The 25,312-nt window shown below is 42.5% G+C and overlaps 1 protein-coding gene across 1 annotated transcript in view; it reads left to right on the plus strand.

Moving 5' to 3' along the window:
* Nucleotides 1–3,043: 3,043 nt before the first annotated feature.
* XRN2 (5'-3' exoribonuclease 2) overlaps nt 3,044–25,312 on the plus strand; it is a 50,668-nt gene continuing 28,399 nt past the window's right edge. Inside the window, exons 1-17 of the mRNA XM_082306120.1 lie at nt 3,044–3,197; nt 10,096–10,223; nt 10,304–10,415; nt 11,650–11,761; nt 12,900–12,958; nt 13,038–13,127; nt 14,256–14,328; nt 14,435–14,485; nt 14,829–14,986; nt 15,418–15,492; nt 15,589–15,722; nt 15,815–15,872; nt 15,961–16,068; nt 17,169–17,213; nt 18,416–18,547; nt 19,894–20,012; nt 22,059–22,194. Coding sequence (XP_082162246.1) covers nt 3,123–3,197; nt 10,096–10,223; nt 10,304–10,415; nt 11,650–11,761; nt 12,900–12,958; nt 13,038–13,127; nt 14,256–14,328; nt 14,435–14,485; nt 14,829–14,986; nt 15,418–15,492; nt 15,589–15,722; nt 15,815–15,872; nt 15,961–16,068; nt 17,169–17,213; nt 18,416–18,547; nt 19,894–20,012; nt 22,059–22,194 — 1,665 coding nt within the window. The 5' untranslated portion in view covers nt 3,044–3,122. The remainder of the gene's footprint in view (nt 3,198–10,095; nt 10,224–10,303; nt 10,416–11,649; nt 11,762–12,899; nt 12,959–13,037; nt 13,128–14,255; nt 14,329–14,434; nt 14,486–14,828; nt 14,987–15,417; nt 15,493–15,588; nt 15,723–15,814; nt 15,873–15,960; nt 16,069–17,168; nt 17,214–18,415; nt 18,548–19,893; nt 20,013–22,058; nt 22,195–25,312) is intronic.

Below are 25,312 nucleotides of genomic sequence, written 5' to 3' on the forward strand. Positions count from 1 at the left end.
CTCCCCCACTGTGCCGGGTTGCGTGCCCGTGCCACCCCAGGCTATCTTGGCTTAAGGCTCCTGTGATCCCGCCCTTCGGAGCCTGGCTAGCTGATGCAGCCGCGGCCAGGGAAACACCAACGATCCCTCTGCCCTGCCCAGTTTTTACCAGCCCGGCTCCCCGTGTCCTGCGGGACCACTGCCCCACAGAGAAGCCCCTGTGCTGTGCGGTGGGCAAGCTGGCCAAGGGATGAGGAGGAGGCAGCCCATGGGGACCGCGGGAGGTCTCCTGCTTCCCAAAGCAGCAATTCCCATGTGCCAGGCTGCTGGAGAGGGTGGCGCAGCTCCCAGTTCTCCATTGCCACGGGCAACCTCGGCCAACGCTTGGCTATCAAAGCCGTGGGGGGGAAATCGCAGGGCTGTCCTGCAGATCGTGACACTTGAAAAGAAATTCCACAATGCGACGGCGAAATGGCCGCAAGGGCTCGCGCCCTGTCCTGCTGCTGCTCTTGGGGGACCACCGGCTACGTTTAGGGGCTTCTCAGTAGTCACCTTGGAGGCTTATCTTCCGTCGCGTGCTGCCGGCTCGGTGCCACCCAACGTCCGAACCCGCCGCCCGAGGGCTGGCGCCCGGGTCATCGCTCCCTGCTGCTTTTTTCTGATCATCCCTAAGCCGTGGCAACCCAATCCTGGTGCTCCTAGCCACCTGCTCAAGGTGAGCTCGCCAGCACGTCACCCCGCAGACTATTGCTATGTGATTTTTCAGTGGGTGTCAGACCGAGGTTGATCTGGAGAAAGTCCCTCCAGCAGCCTGCGCTGCTAAGTAACACTGCACCAAATCCGCGGTGCCTTTGTAGTTTTAAGCTCTCCCTGAGCGATTCCAGGTTCTTGATGTCAGCCCGCTTTATATCCCCTGCGTGCTGCAAGGCGCCCATCACGTCTTTGGCGCTTTCCGCTCCCTGAGTCCGGCTCAGCCACAGACACGCAGCTCGTGACAGATGACAGATGGCTTTGGGAGCTTCTGCTAAGGCCGTATCTCGCTTTTGGTGTTCAGGCGATAGCCGAGTTCCTCCAGAGCATTATTTATTATACTCTTATTGTGCACAGACTCATTAGATGCAAAACATTCTGCCAGTCAACTTTACTCTGCTCCTTCACAGCTGTCACACTGGCAGCCCAAAGACGACGACAGATGACGGTGATGGACGGGGGGCTGTAATCAATACAGCCCTAACAGATTTCAATCGGCATGCCACTCATCTCCGGAAAACACCGTAACGAAAAGTCTCCCCGCGTTCCTGCCGCGTACGTGCGACGACTCGGCGCTACGCTCCTTTTTCGCGTGTCGTACGCACACCGTCGTGAGGCGAAACGTCGGCTCCTGCCCTGTACGTCTGCTCACAAAAACAAGTTAGCACAGAGGGGCTGCGGAAAAAAAACCACCGGATGAGTGCCGTTCTCCGTTATGTTCTTAAAAAGCCGTGCTTTCGCCCAGCAAGCACCAGGTGCGCGCCTTCACCGAGGAGGCCCGGGCTTAAGCTGCTGCAGCATGAGTTTTGCTTTAGGATAGCTGTAAGGGTTTGGGTTTTTTGGCTTTTTTTTTTTTTTTTAGCAAAATGTAGATTGTCTTTTCAAGGAAATGTTTGTTGCCATATTAATTTTTTCAGCGCTTGTTTACGCAAGTAATTATAAGATAAGATGATCGTATTTCATTTGCATTCACCGGTGCCGCTCTCTTCTGTTTTCTTTAGCATTATCAGAAAAACAACTGATTGCCCATCAATACAAACAAAATGTTAATACTAAGCTGTCTTGCTCTATACTGAATTCCAGGAGGAGCAGCGCTACGATAGGAAACTTCAATCAGGGTACGTTTTGTAAGGACCAGATAAAGGACAATCTTTAGCTGATGCCACAGATGTGGTGCCAATGCAAAGCTGCTGGGGAAATTCATTCAAGTCACAGATTTTATTAAGAGGAGTGACAACAGAAAATGGCTTAACAGCAGCTAAGCGAGGCTAAGAATAATGAGAAATACAATATCGGGTTAATTTGTCCTACAGCAAAGTAGCAAGGTTCCTCTCCCCTCCCCAAATCAGCGGCGTTGACTCAGTAAGCACTGCTGAGATTTTGTTATTTTTGTTAATGATTCCCAGGCTGCTTTTTCGTCTCCTCGCCCCCGTCGCTGCCCTCCTCGTGAAGTTTGTGTACAGCGACAGGACACAGCGGAGCACAAAATCTTCCTCCTGTTAATCCCATTTAATACGTGAAGGTTTAATTCCATTTCAACATCGTCAAATGGCTGACTTAATGCTATTTGCTTATGCAACGGGCAAAGCGATGGGACGGGGCGCTTTACGCTGCCTCTTGCGACCGTCACGGACGGCACCGAGCCATTTCGCCCTCGCTGCTGCTGGCACCGTCCCCTCGGCTTCTGCTGCCCCGCCGCCCTCCCGCCAGCGCCCCGGCCCTCCTCTTAAACCGCTGCCGACAGCTCTCCCTCTCCTCCCCAAGGGGCAAAGGCCTCTTCCACAGCCTCGCTCTTCAGCCTGATTCCCTCACTGTGGCGGCAGGCCTAGTGAAGGAAAAGCTGCCCCAGACGGAGCAGCCGTGCTGCCTGCATCACTTGTGTCACCCATCTTCTGCCTAAACCATCCCACAGAAGCAGGAAACCATCCCACACTGGCAAGCTGCTCTCTTTTAACAGTGTTTTCTGTTAACGGAAGGCAAGTTTTCACACAGGGCCTTGTCTGAGAGCAAGGACGGCACGCAGCGCGGCCTCAGACATCGGCCTGCTCTCAGGCTTTTCCCTTCTGCCTGCCCTAGGGCTGTTATCTTTGCACCGAAGGCGCTCCCCTGCGGGTTTCGGGGCGGGGGGAGGCGGCGGGCCCCTCGGGGCCGGGCCGGGCCGGGCCCAGCCGGCGGCGCGGCCCCCTCTCCCCTCAGCCCGCCATGGCGCCCTCACCCGCCCGCCCCTAAGATGGCGGCCCCGCCGCGTGCGCCTCACGTGACCGCCCCGCCCCGCCGCCGCGGGCGCGCGCGCTCCCCCATGGTGCCCCGCGCTGCCCCCTGACCCCGGAAGCGCTGTTCGCCGCCGCCCGCCGCGGTCCGGCCGCCCCTGCTCGCCGCGGCCCCCTCCCGCCATGGGGGTCCCGGCCTTCTTCCGCTGGCTCAGCCGCAAGTACCCCTCCATCATCGTCAACTGCGTGGAGGAGAAGGTGAGGCGGGACGGGCCTCCCGTCCCGGGGCGGGCGCGGGGCGGGCCGGGCCCTCCGACGGCCGGGCCGGGCTGAGGGAGCGCTGAGGGCCGGGCAGTGCGGGAAGCATTGCCCGCCGCTGCTCTGCCGCCTCCGGGCCCCGCTTTGCCCTCCGGGGCGCCTTTCCGTGGGGTTTGCGGGAGGTTTTTTGGTTGTTTTGTCTGTTTGTTCCCTTTTTTTGGTTAGTTTTTTTTTTTTTGGACCGGGTGCTTTCAGTCGCGGTGGAAGCGGCCGGTGCGAGGAGAAGTTAACCGCCCGGTGCTCACCGGCGTGGGAGGAGCGGGGATTCTCCCGCAGTTTTCCAGGGCGTGGAGCCCTGCCCGGCCTGCTGGCCTCCGCCTTGCGCTGCTTCGGGCAACGAGGGCAGGCTTTAGGGAAGCGTTTGGCAAAGCTTACGATGAGTAGGGAGCGAGGATGTTTTTTGCGGTTTCTTGTTTCGTTTCTGTGTATGTCCGTCACAGTCCCTGCTTTTCAACAACTTTTTGGGGAATTACAAGCTGATGGAAGCTTTAGGGCTTGTTGGAAACAAAAGCGAAGCTGCCTGTCTTGGAAAGAGTCCGGAAAAGCAAGTGTAAATGGTTAAAAATACCTGTGGGTCTGGAAGGTAATTGGTCTCCGTGAGACCCCCCTGTTGGCAAGCGGATCGGTTCCGTGATCCCGCTGGCGACGTGGGCTCGGGAAAGCCGGTGCCAGCGCAAGGGTGAGGGCAGGAATGGGGCCTTTGGGAGGGAACCGGGCTGGCCTTAGTAGCCACACGTTTTTACCTAAGGTTAAAATGATGTCTTGGGCATACACTTCCTCGGGCTCTCATTCTCATAGCGTTTGGATACTTCTCAGTTGTGTCATTTTCAGGTCTTAATTAATTATTTTTGTTAGTCTTTTATTTCACGTAGTAGTCTCTGTGCAGCTTCAAACTTTACTCTGTTGGTTTTTTTTTTTTGTGTGTGTGTGTCCACCAACACAGCATATCGTGCTGGCATCCAGAACTTAAAACAAGTCTGTAGTTGTACTCTTTAACCTTGAGCAGCTTTTTTTGGAGGTATTTCTCCATCCCTGGAGGTATTTAAAAGCCGGGTAGACGTGGTGCTCGAGGACATGGTTTAGTGGTGGACTTGGCAGTGCTGGGTTAACGGTTGGACTCGATGATCTTAGGGGTCTTTTCCAACCTTAACAATTCTATGGGTTGTGGGTTTTTTTGTTTTTTTTTTTGTCTCTTTGCTGGTATTTTCTAGGATAGGAGAAGTATCTCCTGCCCAAACAGCAAGCTGATTTTTCCGAAGACATCCTCTAAAATCTGGCTTTTCATAGCAACAGGAGATGCTTTTGGTGAAGACTTAGTCCCAGCCTAGCTGCTGGACTCCACAGGTGGTCTTCACTAACCCACAGCTCCTCCTAGATAGGGTTTGTTGGTTGCTTTAATCTGGCTGGTCACTGCCTTCAGCTGATGGCTTGTATTTATCCTCTGCCTTGCACCAGCACCAAGGTCTGTGCGGTTATCTGGGGAGCCCTTCCTAGGAAGCAAGGCAGCTGAAATAATGTTTGTTTATATGTCTTTGCTAGGCAGTTCTCAGACAGGCTGGGTCCTTTGTGCACGCCACTGCAGCCACGGGAATGCTCCTGCCATCCTAAGGGACACGTTAGGAGGTGGAAGGTGGCCGGGAGGATGGGGGTGTCCCCCCCCCAGCGACAGCATGGGCTTGCGTTGGATTCGAATAGCTGCACTGTGGTAGCTTTACAGCGCAGCGGACACGGCAAGTTGTTCCCTTCAGGGCTAACTTCGCCAAAGTTCCTCTGAGAAGATGAACTCTTGAGCTCATGCTTCCCAAACTGTTTTTCTGGTACACTTTTCCAAATAATTTGTCATCTTTTGTCAGGTTGTGCTAGCTGTGTCCTGCTCTTCTTTGTAATGCTGTTTTTGAAAGTTCACGTCCCTGCTGCTGAGCACGTGCTGTGGGTTCTGCCTTTTTGCTACCTCCTATCCTCCCCTGGGAGAGATGTGCCTCACATTTGGGAAACACTGTACGGTGAAGGAGATAGAAATGTGTGGGCAAGGTGGAGAAGATAAGGGAAAAGAAAGTAAAGTGATAGAATTATGTATTGACACTGTTTGTTGTTGTTGTTGTTGTTTGTTTTTTTTTTTTACTGCATGTATTGCCTGCCTGCCTTCAGCAGATTTCAGTGTATGCTAATGGCAGGCAGATCAGTTTTAGTATTCAGTTCTTGTTACAGTCAGGGTGTTTTTGCATCTCAGATTCAGGTCGTGAAACAGAATTGTAGATTTGGCTTAATCTAATGTTGCACAGTTAAAACTGAGAGTTACTCGTTTGTTTTTATTACAATTGTGGTTTCAGTTAACCTCTCTCAGCATGACGTGTGAAGTTTATTTTACCTGTAGCTGCAAGAAGTGAATTTTTTACTCCAGTGGATAGATAAGATTTGAGGATTTGTCTGCCTGGGGGAACTGTTATAGAAAAAGGCGGTGTGTGGGTTTACAAGTATAGCTTATTAGCCACTCATGAATGCTTACTCTGGGATGAGCTGTTGGCAGCTAGCAGTGCTTGTTCTGTTCGCTTTACCAAACTCTTGGGTTTTGTGTCTCTGATGTGATCTGTTCAGAGGATCTGGGTAACCCTCAGGTTGGAGGGCTTTCAGGGACGCTGTGTCATGATCGCGTCTGCCAGGGAAAAGTGGGTGGCAAGAGTATTGGGGGGAACTGGAGAACGATGCGTCTCTACCAGCTGCACCTGTTGAGCGTATGACTGCTGGCGTGGCACTCGCCTTCTCCCCGCTGGCGCTGTGGACCTTTGGAGAACTAACGGCTGAAGGTGTGTGCACAAATCCTGCCTGTTGTCTTCAGCTCAGGCCGGTTGATTTGCTTTATCTCCTTTTCACCCAAGCGGGGAACTCACAAAGGTGAACGGTTTGGTCTTTCGTTTACAGTCAGCATCACAACTGGCTGTGCAGTCCAAGCCTTTCATTCACCAAATCCCCCTTTCCTTTATTAAGTCCAAGGTTGTCTTGTGTGAACGAACATCCATTCCAGCAGTTAAGTTAGACTGCGGAGACAGCAACTGCATCAGTTACCTGTCACGTTTGTGCCGGCAAGATAGCCTCGGCGCTCAGTAACAGCAGAGAGCCCTCGAGGTGAAGTTTAGTTGCGTTGCTCTGAAGCAGCGCTTTTCTGATCAAAAGGGGGCAAATAGAGTTTTGATAATACAAAGCAGATTCTTTTACGGTTTTGTCTTTACTGTAAATGGGCGTTTTACTTTTTTGTCTTACAAGCTTGTCCAGCTGTTTCTGGATAATGCTTTAAGATCTGTTTAAAAGCTGTCACAATTTAAACAGCAAATATATCTACAACCTGTAACAATTAAGTATAGTTTCCCCTAAGCGTAAAAGGCTTACCTTTTTCATCACATCTGTAAACATTTAGATTAATCTTTATTTAATCAAAACTGCTCTTGTGCTTAGGTAAAATAAAAGCTTGTATAGTCTTGGTTTTACTGAGTTTGTGATTGTATGTCCTTTTGTTTTTTTTAATAATTGAGCTTGTAATAGCAAATGTTCGTTATTAAAAGAAAAGGAAAAACATGGTGCACAAAATAACTGAAGTGTCAGATCCCGATGTCCTCATCCACGTTGCTTTGTTCCAACTCAAGAGCACGTTGCAATTACAGTAAGGACAGCACATGGGTAAACCATATTCATTACCATTTTTTATGTTTAAATCTGGTCGTAAATTTGAGAGCAGACTAGGACGGTAGTGAGAAGCTGTAGTTCATCTCACTGTAGATGAATTTAAACTTCTCTCACGATGTAATCAGCTCTATGTGTATCTTAGGATTGCTTATAAATCTCTCTAATCAGAAATTTTGTATCTCCCGGTAGCTTGTCTCTTTGAAATATTATAAAGTTGATCCTTGTTCTCTTACCTTACTAGATTATTTCTTTTTCTTAAATCTGATTAATCTTCTTCTTAAGCTGAGCAGGAAGAATAAGAGGAAGATCTTGAAGATAATATAAAATCTAGGAGAGAATATTCTTATCAAATTCATACGAATAAATAAAGCCGCAACTAAAGTATCATATTTGAAGATCTATTTTCAATGGTTTCAAAAGAGGCTGTAGATTAAAAGTGAACAGTTTAGTTATATCACAAGAGATATCACTCCCAGATACTTAAACCTTTTACAAGGCTGTTACATTAAAAATCTGATAGGTTTATGAGGATGTAATGGTAAAGTTGCTGACATAGCAGTATGCAGATGAAAACTGAATGGCTTTTGAAGCCATCTGAAAGAGATCATACTTATTTTGCTTTACCTTCAAGACTGAAAATAAGGCCTGCGATGGGGGCAGTTTTCGTTTCCATATCACATAGTTGTAAGCCTTTGATATCTTTTGAGTCACCGTTAGCTCTGGCAAGAGGTTTGATGGAAGATCAAGTAGAACACAAGGCAAGCTGCTTGTCCCCTTACCTGATGTCGACCAGAATGAATACTCTTCTTTTAAAATTCTGGGTCTTGATTGCCCAGAGTGACTTTATTAGAACTGCAAGCTACAGTACCGTGTTTGCACCTGGCAACGAGTTCCTGCTAAAACCACGCGATTTTTGTGTGTGTTCTAGAAAGTTCAGTAAAGGAAGGAAACGGCGGTCAGGATTTCATCTGTCAGGATTTGACTAGTTTGGATGAGTAGTATGAGAGAGATGTGAAACAGCAGAAATTTCACCTGTTTTAAGGAAGTGAAATAGAGGGACTTGATGTTTGGTTATTTAAAAATGACTTCACAAAATTGCCCTGAAAGAATTCCATACGCCTATAACTGTGAAAAATGTAAATACTGAATAAAGACTAATTTTGCTTTAGAGGTTTTAATTTTTGTCTTTTAAGACTGGGATAAGTTCAGCTAGTTCCGCTGCGACTCTAAGCAGGACAATTGTGTGAAAGTCGGCGGTACAATCTCTAAGTTTTTCCTTTTAAATCTGATTGCCTGAGCTCTGTATGAGAGATGTGGGCAACTCACTGAAAGAGTAGCAAGCAGCAGGTCTGCAAATACAAGTTCAGAGGGAGCGCTTGCTGCTTGTTCGTCAGCTACGGATAAGTTCCCCGTGAATCAGAGGACCAGCAGTGTCATGTTTTTCCCTCCTGTCTCATGTAATCCTGTGATCATAGCCTTTACGTAGTAACATGACATTCACTTTTTTCTGTGCTTGATGCCAGGTTATTCAAGAGTATTCTTCATTCCACCTTTGAGATATGTTAAAACCCTTTCCAGTCATGATTTCTCTGAAAATACATTTGGCTTTTTCTTGATCAGCTCCTGTCTGTTATATCACAAGAGATATCACTCCCAGATACTTAAACCCTTTACAAGGCTGTTACATAAAAAATCTGATAGTCTGAGCTGATCACATCATTGATGTGTTGGTGCTTAAATCAGTGGTTTATATGTTAAAAAAAAAAAAAAAGACGACTGTATGGTGAGGAAAGAAAATTTAACATGGTTGCTAATCCACTTTGTAGAGGAGCCACTCTTTGAAACAGTGACCAGTGTTTCGAAACTGCTTGCTTTGACAGCTTGAGAGAAGGGGATGAGTTGGGGGGGTTTTTATGTAGGTATTGTAGTGCCAGCTGCGATCTCTGCTGATTGGAGAGCCTGTTCTCTTCACCTAGGTAGTTACTTGTCATGGATGTGACAGCATATGCAAAATAAGGTGGGGTTATTTATTACTTCAGCTGAGATTTATTTTCTTTGTACTTCTGGGTTTACCTTGTGTAGCTTGTGAGCGTTCGAGGATGTGGAAGAAGTACAGGAGCGTAGGTGGCTATAGGTGGTTAAGGTTGATTATCCTTTAGCATCGAGTTTAGCATCTGCACTGTGGCCTGGGTTTCGCGCTCGTTAGGCAGCAGCCTGGCGGTAGGAAAAGCACTGACGTAGAGGGAGTGAAGCATTAGAGTCAAAAGTTCACTTACTTGCAGAAGTGGAAGGTAAGGACTGGATTTTATTTAGCATTTCAAATATACCCACAGACAAACTCAGAGGCAGGAGGTGAAGAGCCCAGGGGTTTGAGCATCTCAGTGCATTTGACAGTCAGCAAGTAATACGTATATAGCCAAACTGGAGGTTTGGCTGGTGGGATCTGAAAGGATCGCCTTTTTTTGTGTAGAGGAATCTGGGAAAAGGCCTCTTCCTAGTTAAATCTCGTTGTCCTTTGCTCACCGCGATGCGCTGATGTACTTTGGGAAGCTTGTCATGTCGTCAGCTGGGCTGCAGTATGTCATCAGCCATCGGTGAACTACTGCTGCTGCCCTGCCTTCCCTAGTTGTGTGTGTGACTTACGTACCGATTGCGGGGAGGAAAGGCAGAGGTGCAAAAGTTTGGATGTGCCAATCTGGGGAGCTAAGTGTTGAGAGTAGAAAGATTTTGATGCTTCTTGTTTATCATGTTAAAGTTACAGCATCATGTGATAAACTTTGAAGTCCCTTTGCTAAATTTTGAGGGGGTCAGTATGGTCCTGGCAGTAGAAGGAATTGCTTTCTTGAATGATATGAGGTATGGAAGCTTCTTGTTTATAATACATACCGATCAAGAGAAATGAACCAACTCCACTGTAACTCATCATAATATCTTCTAGTCGTGCTATTTTATAAACATATTTGAAAAAAAAAAAAGTGCTATTTTAATAGTGTAAGCATGCATCTTCAGGTAATTATGTGAGTAGCTTGTTGCAATCTTTTTTCCTAGTGCCCTTGAAAAAAAATGAACTTTTATGAGTCTGTACATTAACACCTCTGTTGGTTATTTTTGATACTTCTCTGATCAAGTAATGAAATATTTGTTTCGGCTGCCTTCACAGGCTAAAGAGTGCAATGGCGTCAAGGCTCCGATTGATACAAGCAAACCTAACCCTAACGAGGTGGAGTTTGATAACCTGTATTTGGATATGAATGGTATAATTCACCCTTGTACACATCCAGAAGACAAGTAAGGCAATTCTTTCTCTCTTTACCAGTAGGATTTACTGATAACATTTCAGATGTTAAATTGAACGCTCTGTGTTGTAGGCCAGCGCCCAAAAATGAAGATGAAATGATGGTTGCGATTTTTGAGTATATTGACAGGATCTTCAACATTGTAAGACCAAGGCGACTTCTTTACATGGCTATAGATGGAGTAGTAAGTATTGATATATTTAGTTCCCAGTAATGGCTGTTGGTAAAATTAGGGCAGATGCCATTCGCTCTCATAAGATCCTTTGGGAAATAGCTTTCTAAAATGAAAAACTACAGGTAAAATATACTGTTAATTTAATTTTGGTGAGGGTAATTAAAAGTATTCATGGGTTTTGTTGTCCACGGGCTTATATGAGCTGGCTAACGTAGTCTGTTGCGGTCTGAACTTTGCTTCTGAAAAGCAGGAAACTTCCGTAAGACAGTAACACTCTGAAACTACTTATGTTCCTCAGTTCTGTGGCGTTAGTAATAATTTATGCCGCAGGCTGGGAAAGAACAGAAGACTCTTTAAGCAGATGCACTTAAAATGGGCAGTGACTGAATTGTGCAGTGGAATATTTCACAGGCTAGCCTTAAGGCACACTTGGCGCTGAAAGCTTGTCTTTCTCCAGACCTGATCCTCCTCTCCCCTCAGTACATCAGTTGGTCTAATGAAAGATACCACCTTTTCTTAATAATTTTGCTTTACTGAGTATTTTTCTACCCAGATTGCGTAGTCTCACTGAGAGATGCCAAAAAGGCCTAGCAGACTGCTGGTAGGCCTCTTAAGCTTTGGCTGTTTTTCTAGGCTTTTCAGTTTCTCAAAGGTAAAACGAGTGTCATTAAGTAAGAAGATTTTTAACCTGAATTCAAGTTCAGGAATTCCTAACATATGTATGTATATAGAAGTAATCCCAACTAAATGTTGATGTATCCTTTTAAAAACCTCAACATACCTGCCATAAGTAATAGCTGACTACTGTCTCCCGTAGTCCTTTTATTTTCAAAAGGGTTATGAATACAATTGCAGGAGTTTCTTGTTGGAGAAAGGGTACATAATAAATAATGCTTCTCAGATACATGTCACTGTAAGTTTCATTTCTCTTGCAAGGCAACTTTGAATCCTTGAACATTGTGCGTTTCTGAGATGGGTACAGCTGTGCACGCTGCTGGCTTGCCTCATGGAGAAGCTTGAGAGACCTATTCAGAAACGCGTCCAGCTCCCTGTGCTGCCGCCTGAGAGCCAGTGGTGACGCGAGGGAGGGACAACAGAAATCCCTGTTTCAGTTACAGTTTAGACTGATGTCTTGGCAAATGGTTGTATAATCACAGACTGGCCAATTTCAAAGGACTTGTCCAGAAAGGAAACAATTGGCCAGATGCAATAACTGAACCAAGCCTTGTGATACCTTTTTTAGGCTCCACGGGCAAAAATGAATCAACAGCGGTCAAGAAGATTCAGAGCATCAAAGGAGGGCATGGAAGCTGCTGAAGAGAAGCAAAAAATAAGACAAGAAATTCTGGCAAAAGGTAGCACTGTGGCCATATCTGAGGTTTTTCAAGTGAGAGTCCCTTGTTCATTTTGAATGCTTCAGTAAGGTTTAGAAAAGGCCTGTCTTGCTTAGTGGATATATGTCTGTGCATTACCAGTAGAAGGAGGGGATAGCAAGCCTACAGAAGGATGAATCTGTGTTTTCCAAAGTTAAGAACTAAGATAAAATAAAATGTCACTTTTTTTCTTCTTCTGTCTCCTGCCTGAAATGGATTTGTGTTGAGTACTCTTAATTCCGTTAGAAAAAAATGTAACAGAAGAGCAGGGGTAAACGGAGTAGTGGGAGACTAACCACAACTCTGACGGAAGGCAGTACAAATTTGTAGGGCTTGATGAAAGGAGAGTTGAGGCTTAAAAGCAGGGATCAAACAAAAACACTGCTGCACGGGCATAACGAACTGCAAGCAAGGGTAGTTACGTGGCAGTGGAAACTCTAAACTCGGTGAGGAAACAAGCGGTGCAGCTTTCTGAGGGTGACAGCGACGTGACTCGAGTGAAAGGAGCGCGTGTAGCTGAAGCGTGCTGTCTGGGCTGGAGCAATTAACGCAGGTGACTGCGTAGGAGGGATGAATGCTGTAGCCCAAGTGCGAGGGCATAGTGTAACCTAGGTAGAGATGAAAAAGGGAGGACAAAGACTTTTTTAACATTTCTTCCTGTAGCATTTCTAGACTATGAAGACCCTTTATGAAGCTCAGAGATGAGAGAAGTTGGTGTAACCCTGTTTGTGAGCCCAAGTGAATAGATAGTGGAAACATAGGGGAGAATATGTAAGAAAATAATTATTTCCTAATGTTTTATCTCATTTAGCAAGCTTAGTTTCTTTGAGATTTCTTTCACAGTCTTTTGACGGAATAGGTAGTGAAATCACTTTTCTGAAGTAACAACAACATTTGTAAATGTACTAATACCTTATTTTAAGATGAAGATAATATAATGGTAAGAGCTGTTTTAGTTTTGTTGTTGTTTGTTGGTTTGTGGTTTTTTTTTTTTTTTAAACAAACTAACTTTCAGTAAGTGTTAATTGTTATCAGGGGAGCCATCTGGGTTTTTATCATGCAAAAATGTTTTTAATGTTCCATACTGATTTACTTCTGTTAAATATTTTTATTGCTCTAGGTGGCATTCTTCCTCCAGAAGAAGTGAAAGAGAGATTTGACAGCAACTGCATTACTCCGGTAAGTAGTCTTGCACTTTAACCAGCAATTGCCAGTGTCTGAATGAAGGTTTAATTTATTTTCTTCTGTCACTTTTTAGGGAACAGAGTTTATGGACAATCTTGCTAAATGTCTCCGCTATTACATTGCTGACCGTTTGAACAGTGACCCAGGGTGGAAAAATTTGACAGTAAGTTTCACGGTTTTGTACTTCAGGAAAATTAAGGTGATCTGTTAGGCTGGGTTGGGATATGATTGAAGAGTATAAATTTAACGGGTTTGTCTCATTTTCTGGCACTGTGCTGTTATTAATAATGGACCAACTTGCACGTTCTGCTGGGACTTCGGAGGTGCATCTCATCCTAATAACACAGTCGAACAGCTCCATTTATTTTGATTTCATTTAAGAGCAATGAAAAGATTTGATAGTAGAAACCACAATTTGATACAAGGGGAGACAGGGGTTTAGGAATACTTTTTCTTCTCTTGGGGGAAAAGCGTCAAGATACATTGTGTATGTATTCTTTTTGCTATTTCTTTTTTAACTCGTTTGCTACCTCAGGTAGGCTGCATTTTCTCTGTTATTCTTATGACAGATGACAATAGATCACAGGCAATGAAAATAATACATATCAGCTTTCTTTCCTTTCTGGACTTTGAAATTCTCTCCTCCTGTTCCTCAGCTGCTCCACCCCCACTGAGTTTTGTTTCTGACAACCCTGTGTTTGCTCTGCACAAGAGGGCAGAATAGTCAGTCTTCTCAGATGCAGCTGGCTGTTTTGTTTTCCATAAGTTGACTGTTAAAGCGGTCTAATTAGAGGGCAGTTGACTCTGCTTAATTCCCTCCGTCAGACACGAGTTTTATAAACACTAATGCTCATCTGGACAGCAGTGTAAGGAAGTGTATAATGTGATAATGTGTCAGTGTATCTACGAGTTGAGAAGATCTAAAGGGAAGCGGGCATATGTCTGCTCTATCTGTTAGTTCTCTAGCACATATTTTGATTGCCCTGATAATTTATCAGGGAACTTCAAATGTGTTAGTCAATGATGTGATAATTTCAGTGGTATGTGAATCAATATGTCAGCTTCTTCCTAGAATTAGTAGAGAAAAATGAAAGTCTATTCATTAGTTCCAAACTCTTGAATAATTTCATTTTGAATCATAATATTTTAGTTAAAACTATGGATTAGAATTTCAAGTGTTCATAAGTCAGACTCAGTATTCAGTATATGAACTACATAAGTTGGGGGGGTGTTTTGTTTTGTTTTTTACTGTAGTGGCATAAATCATTTACATAATTTAAATGTTTCGCAGGTTATTTTGTCTGATGCCAGTGCTCCTGGTGAAGGGGAACATAAAATTATGGATTATATTAGAAGACAAAGAGGTAAAATTCAAATAAATGTGAACATTTTGTTTTAAATTAAGGTATGGTCAGTAATAATTTATTTTACGTGGCTCTGGTTGACTAAATGTAATTTTCTTTTGTATAGCTCAACCAAACCATGACCCAAACACTCATCATTGTCTGTGTGGGGCTGATGGTGAGTTCTCTTTTGCTAAGCAATATGTCCTGTTAAGCTTTCTTGTGCTGTTTGGTGACTGAGTTGAGCTGTAGTTTTTAGGCTTTCACTTGTATTTATGTAAATAATCCAGTGTACTTGTTCGTTTTTGAAAGCTCTGTGTAACATATGAGGAAAGATCTAGCACTGTCCGTAGCTGAAGGGCTAACTTTCACTTGGTTGTACTACCTGGGTAGTTTGTGGGTAAGCACGTGTGTGTTCACACTTCCTTAAGGTAGCATGTACTTTGCTTTTAAACTTTTTTTAAAAAGGCTTAATAATGTTTATCCTTCATTATATTTTATTCTTCTGTTTTGATTGGTAGCTGATCTGATTATGCTTGGGTTAGCTACACATGAACCAAACTTCACTATAATTAGGGAAGAGTTTAAACCAAATAAACCCAAGCCATGTGGTCTTTGTAACCAAATGGGTCATGAGGTGAAGGATTGCCAAGGTTTGCCCAGAGAAAAACAAGGCAAGGTAAGGATTTTGCTATTTCTAGAAATTCTTCTTTATCTGTAAGCTAATTTGTGTTTTAATGAGATCCTCAAATTGTTCTTGCTGTTGGTTTTGGCTGAAACATGATGCAAATTGTATTCTTGGAATTACCTAGCTTTCCTCTTATGTTAATAAGTAACAATTGTACTTCTGTAGCACAAAAATATTATGCCAAACCTAACATCCTCACTTGTGGTGTTTTGTTGCTGCTGGTTTTTGTTTTTTTCACTGGCAAGAGACAATGAGCAGTAACTTAACAGACAGGCAAAGTAGCAAAATGCATGCTTGGCATAAGAACTTGAGAAACTGTACTTGTATACCTCTGAACTCCACTCAAAATAAGCCTGTAAAATTGAGCTGGAGAAACTTTAAGGTCAGCTTGGATGTAATGCAAACCTTTCCTTTTATTTTAGCACGATCAGTTTGCAGACAGTCTTCCTATCGCTGAACAAGAATTCATCTTCATCCGATTATGTGTTTTGCGAGAGGTATGTTGAAGCGGTTACTGCATCTGCTTTATGTAAATATTATTTTTAAATGCCATACTCGGTGTTTTCCAATGTCCTTTTGTGTGTCTCTTGCAGTATTTGGAAAGAGAACTCACTATGGCCAGCTTGCCTTTCACTTTTGATTTTGAAAGAAGTGTTGATGACTGGGTCTTTATGTGCTTCTTCGTGGGAAACGACTTTCTTCCTCATCTGCCGTCTTTGGAGATCAGGTAGATGAGAATATATGTTTTCTTTTCCTGCAAGTATACCTGCTATGGTTTTAAATTATAAGAATCTCATGCTTTTGTTTGTTTGTTTTTAGGGAGGGAGCAATTGATCGCTTGGTTAACATATATAAAAATGTGGTGCACAAAACTGGGGTAAATTTTTTCTTTTTCTTGAAAAACATCTGTGTGTTCGCTCCAAGAAAAGGCTTGTTTTTCAACTATATTATTTTCTAATTTGCAGGGGTACCTCACAGAAAGTGGTTTCGTCAACCTACAGCGAGTCCAGATGATCATGTTAGCTGTTGGAGAAGTTGAAGATAGTATTTTTAAAAAGAGAAAAGATGATGATGTAATTTTTTTGTTACATTCTTGGAGTTTGCTTTTAATCACATGCGTTACTGTTAGACTGTGACACTCCTTTAACAGAATAAGAAAAAAACCAAACTTTGTATTTTTTTGTTATAATCTCTAGTGAATTCCTCTGTACTCAAAAAAGAATTGCGTGCTTCCAGTTGATTTTCTTTTCCTGGACTGCAAGGCCTGTTTTTCTGATGGTTATCCCAATTAACAGCAAAGTGAAAACTGTATGTGAGTTCCATTACTGCCTGCAGCTTTTTCAATAGCCGCTGTGAAAACTGAAGAAGGAATTGTTTTGTAATTTGCTGCAACCTGTGGAAGTGCAAACCATGAGCAGGGGTGAAATACTAAATTTGAATTCCAAGTGCATTCTTGCCCTCCAGTACCTCCTGCCATTTGAAAGGTGTCCATAAATTGTTGTTCTTTTGGCCTGTCTCTGCAGTTTGTGATGGTTTTTGCAGGTATATTCCAGTTTATTCATTATGTACAGGGGATAAAACACCTTGTGAGTGAAAGAGCAGAATTGTATTTACTTTCCAGTCAAAAAATACTGTGCTAGTGCTGGCAAAATGTTTTGTTTATAATTGCCCCAGCCTGCACCTCTCTTGAAGTGGAAATGCCAATTTGATGTTCAAGTTTTCAGTTTCCATGGCCCAAGAATAAGAAATACCTTTCCTTGAGCCTCTTCTTTTCCCGTTTCTAGGACTTTAATGTCTCTCCTACTCTTTTTTTCTTTTTTTTCCTCTTTTTTTTTGGCAGCTGTTCCATTTCAGGCAAGGAGCTTGTGTCCTTTGACACTGCTGTCACCTTGAAGTAAGGCTATAGCTCAACTTAGTAGATGATAAAAGCCATTACCGAAATTGTGGGGCTTTGAGTACACAGCTGCTTTTTTCCCCCATAGGTTTTCAGTGTAGGGTAGAAAATTCTATCCCATTTCTGTTGGATTTATAGACCCAAGAATTGACCTATGTCTTATTCAGAACATTACGTAAAAACCTTACGGCCTTCTGGCCAGTAGAGGATTATAATGAAATATTTTTCCAAGAAATCTGTATGCTTGACTGACTTTATTTCTCTTTATTTTCTGTTTAGGATAACTTTAAAAGACGGCAAAAAGAAAAAAGGAAAAGAATGAAGGTAAGTTAATTCCTTTCACAATGCAAAAACTAGCAAGAATTAAATCTATACTACAGCTTTCAGCAGATGTGTTGGTTGAAACTGCATTTGTAATCGTGGTATTCTCTGGCCTGTGTGTAAACTACTTTAAAGGGTTTTTTCATGGCTTTTTGTAGACTTTGAAAGAAGGAATTGCCCATCAAAGGTTTCTTAAAAGGGAAAGGAGGGAGAGTGTTGAATGCGCTGGATGATAGCTGTATGTTGTGTCCTTCAAATCTACACAAATCTGCACTTCCATGATTATTTAGCGATGCTTCAGCGTGGTCACTGTGCAGGAATTGCTTTTCCATGCATTGACACCAGTCTTCTCAGCGATTGTATTGCTGAGGGCAGTGGAGTTTAGCATAAGAGTTTAGGTTTAAATACGTATACCAGTTTGCATTAAATGGATTTGCTTGATTAGAGGCATGTTTCTAAAACACCAAAGGCGGCTTATCCCAAACTATAGTTATCTCACATTCTGCCTGCCAGCAAGTCAGTGTTGCCAAATATCTCTCAAATGTAACAGGGAAGCATTAACTGTTGGGGGAATGTGTTTGCCCTTTTTGACCCATGTAAACCAAATTCTTTATGTTATTGGAACAATGTTGAGTTTTCTTCTATTCACAAAATATTTTGATATTTTAAAAATGGGCTCCTGTACATTCATTTCAACACAGCTTTGTTCTTGGTTAGGAAGTTCGGATAAGTGTAGCTTCCAAAACTTCCAGGGCATGCGATATCCCCACTCAGTACTATCTAGATCTTGTGTTTATTTTTTTTAAACTATGTATTTTCTGACTATCCCTATTAGAGTGGAAGAGGTTATTCACTTTGCTTACAAAGAATATGTTCTTCCCAGTAAGTTACATGAAGTCTCACTTCCCCAAAAAACTGCCTTTCAGCTCACATAGAAAGAGCATGGGCACAAAATGCAGGGTTGGTTGGTTTGTTTTCTTAAAAGAGCTTAATAAATTATAGGAATATAAGGGTCTCACTCGTCAGTGTCATGTTATGTCTGGTTGAGATTGTTAAACATAACTAATTTAAGCTGAATGGAGGGAGTGAGTAAATTATGCTTGTTTTGTATAACACGTTCATCTGAAAATTGTGAGAAAGCATCATCACACTGCTGTGGAGATTACACAGCTTTTTCAATATACTTGTCTATGTTTATCTTTTAGAGGGATCAGCCTTCTTTTATTCCTGGCGGACAGTTTTCCCCTCAAGCTCTGGGAAATCGATCTAGTCCTCAGGCAATCAGTAACCCTAGACAAGCCGCCTTTGAGATGAGAATGCATGACAGACAGAATTCCGTAAGTAGATGTTCAAAGGTATTTACGGATAGAAGGGGAAACAATCACATCCGGTGCTGCTCTGGACACCTTTTCCTCTACCCCATCAAGCTTTCTTGAAAAGCAGACACCAAAAAATTTATTTTTCAGGGAAGTGGCTTTTAATAACCAATTTTTTGTGAGACTACTTGAAGAAAACTGTGTTCTTTACTTTAACGTTTGGTATGATACTGCTTGTTAAATAGTTCTGGGAGGGCAAGTGTGAGGTGAATGCATCCGAGTCAGATACGGTGGCTCTTCTCCCCAGACTTGTTTGGCACTTGTGCAGTCATACCTCCTTGTGAGTGCGGGTGTAGGAACTTCCTCAGTGGGTTTGTCAGAGACACAAACTGAATACCTGAGCTGGAGGTCTTTTTTTTTTTTTTTTTTTTTTTTTCTTCCCAATTTGTATGCACACACAGACATAGATATCTGTATTTTGGAAATTTGTGATTTGCATAGCTACATGTTTGTCAGCTGCTTTTGCTTTCCAAAGCTTTGTTTTCACTGGGAAGAGAAGAAACTTAGATGAAGTTTTTGGAAAAGTATTAGAAAGCGAGGGAAAACTGGAAATAAGTTGAGTGCTCTGGTAGAAGTCTTGATTGTTAACTTTAAATAACAATTATGACAAATACTTTCTTTCTGGGCAAAAATCCTCATCCAAACAGGGAACAAATTAAAGGTCCTTTTCATCATAAAGATGTGTGTTCTGTCTCTTAAGTCTAAATAAATACAGTATGCTTTTTCAAAGTATAATTTCTGCTATTCTTCCCTTTTAATCTTGAAACGCTTGCACATGGCTTAAGCAAATCAGTTCCTTTATGGAATGGGAGAAGTTTCTTTTAGACTCTATCATATTAAAATAGGTAAATTTGAAAGGAGTTTAAAAGATCAGTTGTGAAGAAACTTAGGGTATTTCTTCCAGTTCTGAATTACAAGCAGCATTTTTATGGTAGTCTGCATATGCATTTTTCACTGTTGCTGTAAAATGAAGTTGTAACATAAGCTGTAGGACTAGAGACAACAGTTGTATTCCAAGATTACATGTTTTATCCATTTATACTGTCTATATATTGCATTTTTTTCTTTTTCAAATACAATGAACTTTTTGCTTGTATGTATCAGTGCCTGCCTTTTAATACAAAGATGTGCTCTTCTTTTCTTTTGCTACTTAATAGTTTAAGGGTTATGTAGCTTTTGCCTTGAGTTTTTGGGGAACTAAAAATAATGCATGTGATTATCACAAAGCTGTTAATTTTAACTTGAATTTAAAATGCCTAATAAATCCTTCCCCCTCCCCTATTTCTCTGTAATAATTCTGACCCTAGACAACTTCATCATCTCCAAATACCAGCCTCACTTCTGATGGCAGCCCATCCCCGGCAGGAGGAATTAAGCGAAAAGCTGAAGACAGTGACAGCGAACCTGAGCCAGAGGATAATATCAGGTGAAGCCATTTTTTGTAGCACTTTGTTAGCAAATTGCTGAAATAGATGCAGTCTAATTAATGCCATTTAGCTTAGAGCAGCAGTGCCTTCAGATGCTTTTCTATGATCTTTTTATCCACCGGTAATTAATGTGGAGGGTTAGAATATTCAGTAAATTCCAGTGAGATGTGTAAGCTATAGCTGTTAAATCTAAGTATCTAGATTAGTATGCGTGCAGGTTTTCATCCTCCAAGCCACTACTCCCTTTGAGACCAAGCACTAGATTGGCTAGACATTCACTGTTCAGCTTTTGATTATGTGAGCTGAATGCCGCTGTTTTGCAGTTGAATTTTTGAGCTATTTAACCCATAAAATTCAGTTCCATTCACGTGTGCAGCGTTCTTTATCTTGACTATCACAATATGTTTTCCTCCATCTTTGATTTGTAGCAGGCCCTGTTTTGTCTATGACGAGTTCTTTAAATGTCTTAGGACGGCTGGTCCCTAGATGATTAAGGGATAGGAATTTTATGAGAATTAACCGACAGTGAATTACCAGTGAGTCTCCATTTATCGAAGGTTTAAATCAAGCTATCCCCCTTTAAGTCGAGGGTGAAGGCCCTTATAATTTTTTGTTAAAGGTTCTGCCCTGATAAACACAACCGGTAGGTTTTTGTTGTGTGTAGAGTCAGGGGACGTAGGTGGGCATGGGAAAACAATAAGGGTTACTTCATCGTGAAGTACTCATCACTAGTGTCCAGCACTGTTGGTGTGACGTATTTGTGACATCTAGCCCATCAGATCTTCCAACATCCGATATTCTAGCTCTCATTCCTATTTTCTTTCCTGTATGTGCAGATCTGGTTGGATTGAGTTTGTTTGAGGGTTTGGTTTGTTTTAATCGAGCAAGCAGGATTTTTATGTAAAACTCCTTGCTTGTGGCACAGCTGTTCTCTCAAATTTGATGTGTCACCTATTGAGTGACGGGGAACACAGCAGATGTAGTGAGCGGATAAGATGTCCAAGGAAGAAAAGTTGTGGAATCTGTAGGCAGTGATTCCTCTTGCTGCCCGTGCCCACCATAGCTGCCTTCCCCCTGCCTTCTCAGTTTTTAGAGGAGCCTATGGTCTGTGTTTACTGTTAATCTTCGCAGAATATTCTTGCTTGAAATGTGGCACAATATAGCGCGCTGTCCACTTTTTTTCCTAACAGTAGAACTAAGGGATTCAGATGCTTGTCTGTCAAAGATGAGCGAGTGGTTGTTTTGCCCTGCCCCATCCGCAGACAGACATAAGGGGGAGCTGTGTGAAGTAAGGATAAATGGTGTCTGAGGCTGCTCTTTGACTCCAGTATCCATCTCTGCCATGAAAGACTGAAAACCCCTGTGTAAAAGGGAACTCATCTGATGTGAGTCAGCAAGCATGGGGTTCCTGAGTTGCAGATAATTCTGCTGGTAATCACAGCTTGTCTGAACAGCAATAAAATATAGAAATCAAGCTGCTGCTGCTTATTATTCATTTGCTTACTTTTTATTTTGAGTAGCAGAGAAACTATATCACTTGTCTGCTTGAAAGGGGTATTAAGAATAGAGGAATGAACTTGATGCGAGAAGGTATTCCAATAAGATAAAGATTTTTGGCCTAGGGTAGATTAAACAAAACAAGGAAGGAGGAGAGTTTGTTCTCTTTCTAATAGTTGGAAGAGTTAAAGAACAAAGTTTTGGTAGTAGATTCCTGATAAGAAAGATTAAATTGCTGACTAGGAACAATACTGTTTTGAAAAATCCCGACAGCAGCAGGCACATGTTTGAAAATCTACCCTGCTCCTAACGAGTATTTTGAAGACGTGTTTATCAGGATGGTAGCTTCAGAATTTCATCTGGATTTTCTATGATGCCAACCATCAAATTTTATTCTCTTGCTGTTGAGTATCAGGTTTTTTGCTTTCATTTAAATTGTATAAAAATGGGAATTGAAGTAGCAAGTGACTTTGGCTTATATTTTAATTCAGATATGTAAATGTGCATATATTAACATGTATTGACATTTATTTGTGTTTGTTATGCAGGTTATGGGAAACAGGTTGGAAACAGCGCTACTATAAAAACAAATTTGATGTTGATGCATCTGATGAGAAATTCCGTCGTAAAGTTGTACAGTCCTATGTGGAAGGGCTTTGCTGGGTTCTCAGATATTATTATCAGGTACTTAAAAACTTCTTCTCTGAAACTTCTTCAGTTTCCTTTTGTGTCTGCACCCTGTTTCTTTTCAGGAAATAATCATTATCCACTGCTTATTTTTGAAAAGCAGTGGGGTTTTTTGAAGATATAAAATAAGTGGGTGCCCATTCTATTTGACACTCAAGATTTGAATGCAGGTTTTGTTTCTCACATACAGTAACGGCACTTGTTTAGTTTATTAAGGACTGATGCGTATTTTTCCTTTGCAATACATAGCCATGCATAGTGAAATTGCAGATGACTAGATGAGTGAACAAAGGACAAAGCCTGTGAAATGCTAGTAGGAATTGGAAAGGAACAGAGTTGTCAGTCTCCTCCATAGATTGAAACGATGTTCCATGAAGTGTATTGTGATTGAAGTAATCTGTATCTGATTTAAATCTTTTGATAATTGAGATGTCAGATTGGCAAGAGATTAGTTAGACATTTTGGGGTTTGTTGCACTGATGGTTAATAACTAGCTTCGTGCCCTGAAGACAAAGTAAGTTATATTTTGTGTGTGACCTGGGAGCAAAATGTGCTCGAGCTGATGAAGTTTATCCGTCTCAGTGGGGCTTGGTAGCTTGAACGCAGTGCCATGTTGATAAAACTGCACATTTTCATAGGTGGCTCACACCTGTCCAACGCAGAGCGCAGGCAGGGCAAATACCTCGCATGCCCGCAAAAAACTGTGCGGTCTTAAAGTTAGTTTATTTTAACGTGTACTCTTCCCCTCCCACCCCCCCGGGAACAAAAAGGGAGCATGTTCCTTCCACTGTATTAATTAATTGAGTTTGGGCTCTGACTTGCATGTTATGGTGGATGAAAACCATAGCGTTTAAGGTTTGCAAGTCTGTCGCAGTTGATCTGCGGGAGAGCTGAGCTCTCCACATCCTCGAGTAGCTCCTTTTGCAAAGGACAAATGTCACCTGGACACCTTTATAGGTGGAAATTCCCGTGATCCTGCGCAGGGTTAAGGTCTGCTGAAAGCAAACTGTGTTCCTGTTAACCGTGGCAAGATATATTGCTAGAACTCTATACGTGCCCCTACATCTCCAAAGTGTGTAAATGAACCGTCAGATCAGCGGTAGGTGTCTGCTTGCTGGAAGACCGTCAGCGGGCCCTTCAGTGATGCAGTAGTGCAGACCCGCTGCAAAAGGCAGTCTGGGTGTTAAGGGAAACTGAAGGGCTTAGAGGAAGGGAGTACGTGGCAAAACTGAGGTAATGTTTACAAGGTGACCAAAATATTTATACTCGTTTGAAGGCTGTAAAATTAAGTTGGTTTTATTCTAAGAAGTGTGCATGGGGTGTGCCTTCGTTGCTTTGTGATCAGCGGCCGTGGCCTTGTGCAGACATCATCGTGTGCTTTCATAACCGTTCAAACTGGGGTTGCATTTGCATGTGCGCTGTTGAGAGATTTGTGGCTTTAAATGTATAGGAGCTGGAGGACGGGCATATAGCAAACTTAAAACAATGTGGGCAAGTCCCTGTCCAACACTCGCTAGTTCAGCTTGTAAAACCAGTTTAGTTATTGAGATGTATGTAGGAGACTCCTTGTCCTTCTGAGTTTGTAGATGTTCTGGCTGAAGTGACTGATGCATATAGAAGTGAGAGATGATTACAGTTGCAAAGAAAATAAATCGGAGAGGCTGACAACTTCAGGCAGGACCATAGTGCTCTCAAGAAAATTGAGAAGGAGTACCAATAAGACCTCAGGGAAAAGCGACTGTACAGAAAATATTTTCTGGTTTAGAAATGTTCCAAAGCAAAACTTGATGAAAGTACACAAATGTTTAGGGCTTTGTTTTTGTCGTTTTGTTTCATCTTCAGGTTACTCTAAAAGAAGGCAAGTCTCTCTCTAGACCTTATAAAAATTACATTGCAGACTTAAAATAGTGCAGCAGTGAAATCTTTGCACGGTCTGCTGTTTGTACGTGCATAACAGAACTATGTGTAGGCAAGATACTGCGGCCTGCTGTACATGGGCAGTCTGTGGCATCGGTGTGGGGCAGCAGGAAAATCACTTTCTGCCCCTGTGAAAGTTAGATGAGGAAGCTGTTGGACTGGGGGAATTTCAAAATAGGTTTGCTGGAGGGTTTTTGTTTGGTTTTTTTTTTTATTTTTACCATAATAAGAATTGCTTCCAATAACGACTGTGCATTGTCCATAAAACTCCTGACAGAATACATTACTTGCTTTTCTGTTCTTATAAAAAGCTAATAATGCATAGCATGTTCCACTAGTGGGAACATCTGTTTGGGGAGGAAAAAAAAAAAAAAAGAAAGGAGGGAAGAAAAAAAAACCAATCCACCTGGCTTTTGAAACATACTGAAACCATCTGAAGAATTGCATCTAATAATTATAGTCTCTGTAATTTTATACCAAAAATATCACTGGAGGAGCCTCATTGACATTTACTTATTCAGAATTGGAAGTCAAAATAGTAGGCTTTTGTTTTGAGTGGTACTGCTAAGAAAAATAGCTGAGGAGGTGAAAACTTGACTAGACCTTCTAGAGCCACGTTTCCTTTACAAAGCGCTTCGTGTTCTGATGTGTTTGAGTTTACTTTATTTTCTCCTTTTTGAGGATTATTTTGCCTCTTTCAAGTGAATCCACTTTATCTTTCCCAGTATTCAAGATAGAAAAATAATAGGGGGAACAGCAAAATGTTACTCCAAGTGTGTATTAGTGCTTGTACTGAATAGAAAAGTAACAGATAAAACCAGAATACTTTCCAACCTGCAACAAATATTGTTCACATTTTCACACCTTGTAGAGTGTATCATATCGGGGTTCTCTGGTCCCCCATATTACCAAGTTAGCGGTGGGATTTTGCATTGAAAAACACCAGTGCAAACTGTGCTGCCAGAAAAACGCTGCTTCTGTTCCTATCGAGACCTCCGTAATGGCTTTGACTGGCCCGATTCTGCCGTTTATAGAATTACGGAGAACTTGGAAATTCCCCCTCTGTGTCATCTGCGTGTATTTCCCTGTTGAAGACGTGGTGGCAACTCTACACAAGTTGAAAATGTGTCCAGTTGTTACAGGCTCCTCAGCTTAGCCCCAGGGACTGGTTAACTGTACGGATAGACTGTGGTTTCCT

This window comes from Platalea leucorodia (assembly GCF_965183815.1).
Source record: "Platalea leucorodia genome assembly, chromosome: 3".
Classification (NCBI taxonomy): Eukaryota; Metazoa; Chordata; class Aves; order Pelecaniformes; family Threskiornithidae; genus Platalea; species Platalea leucorodia.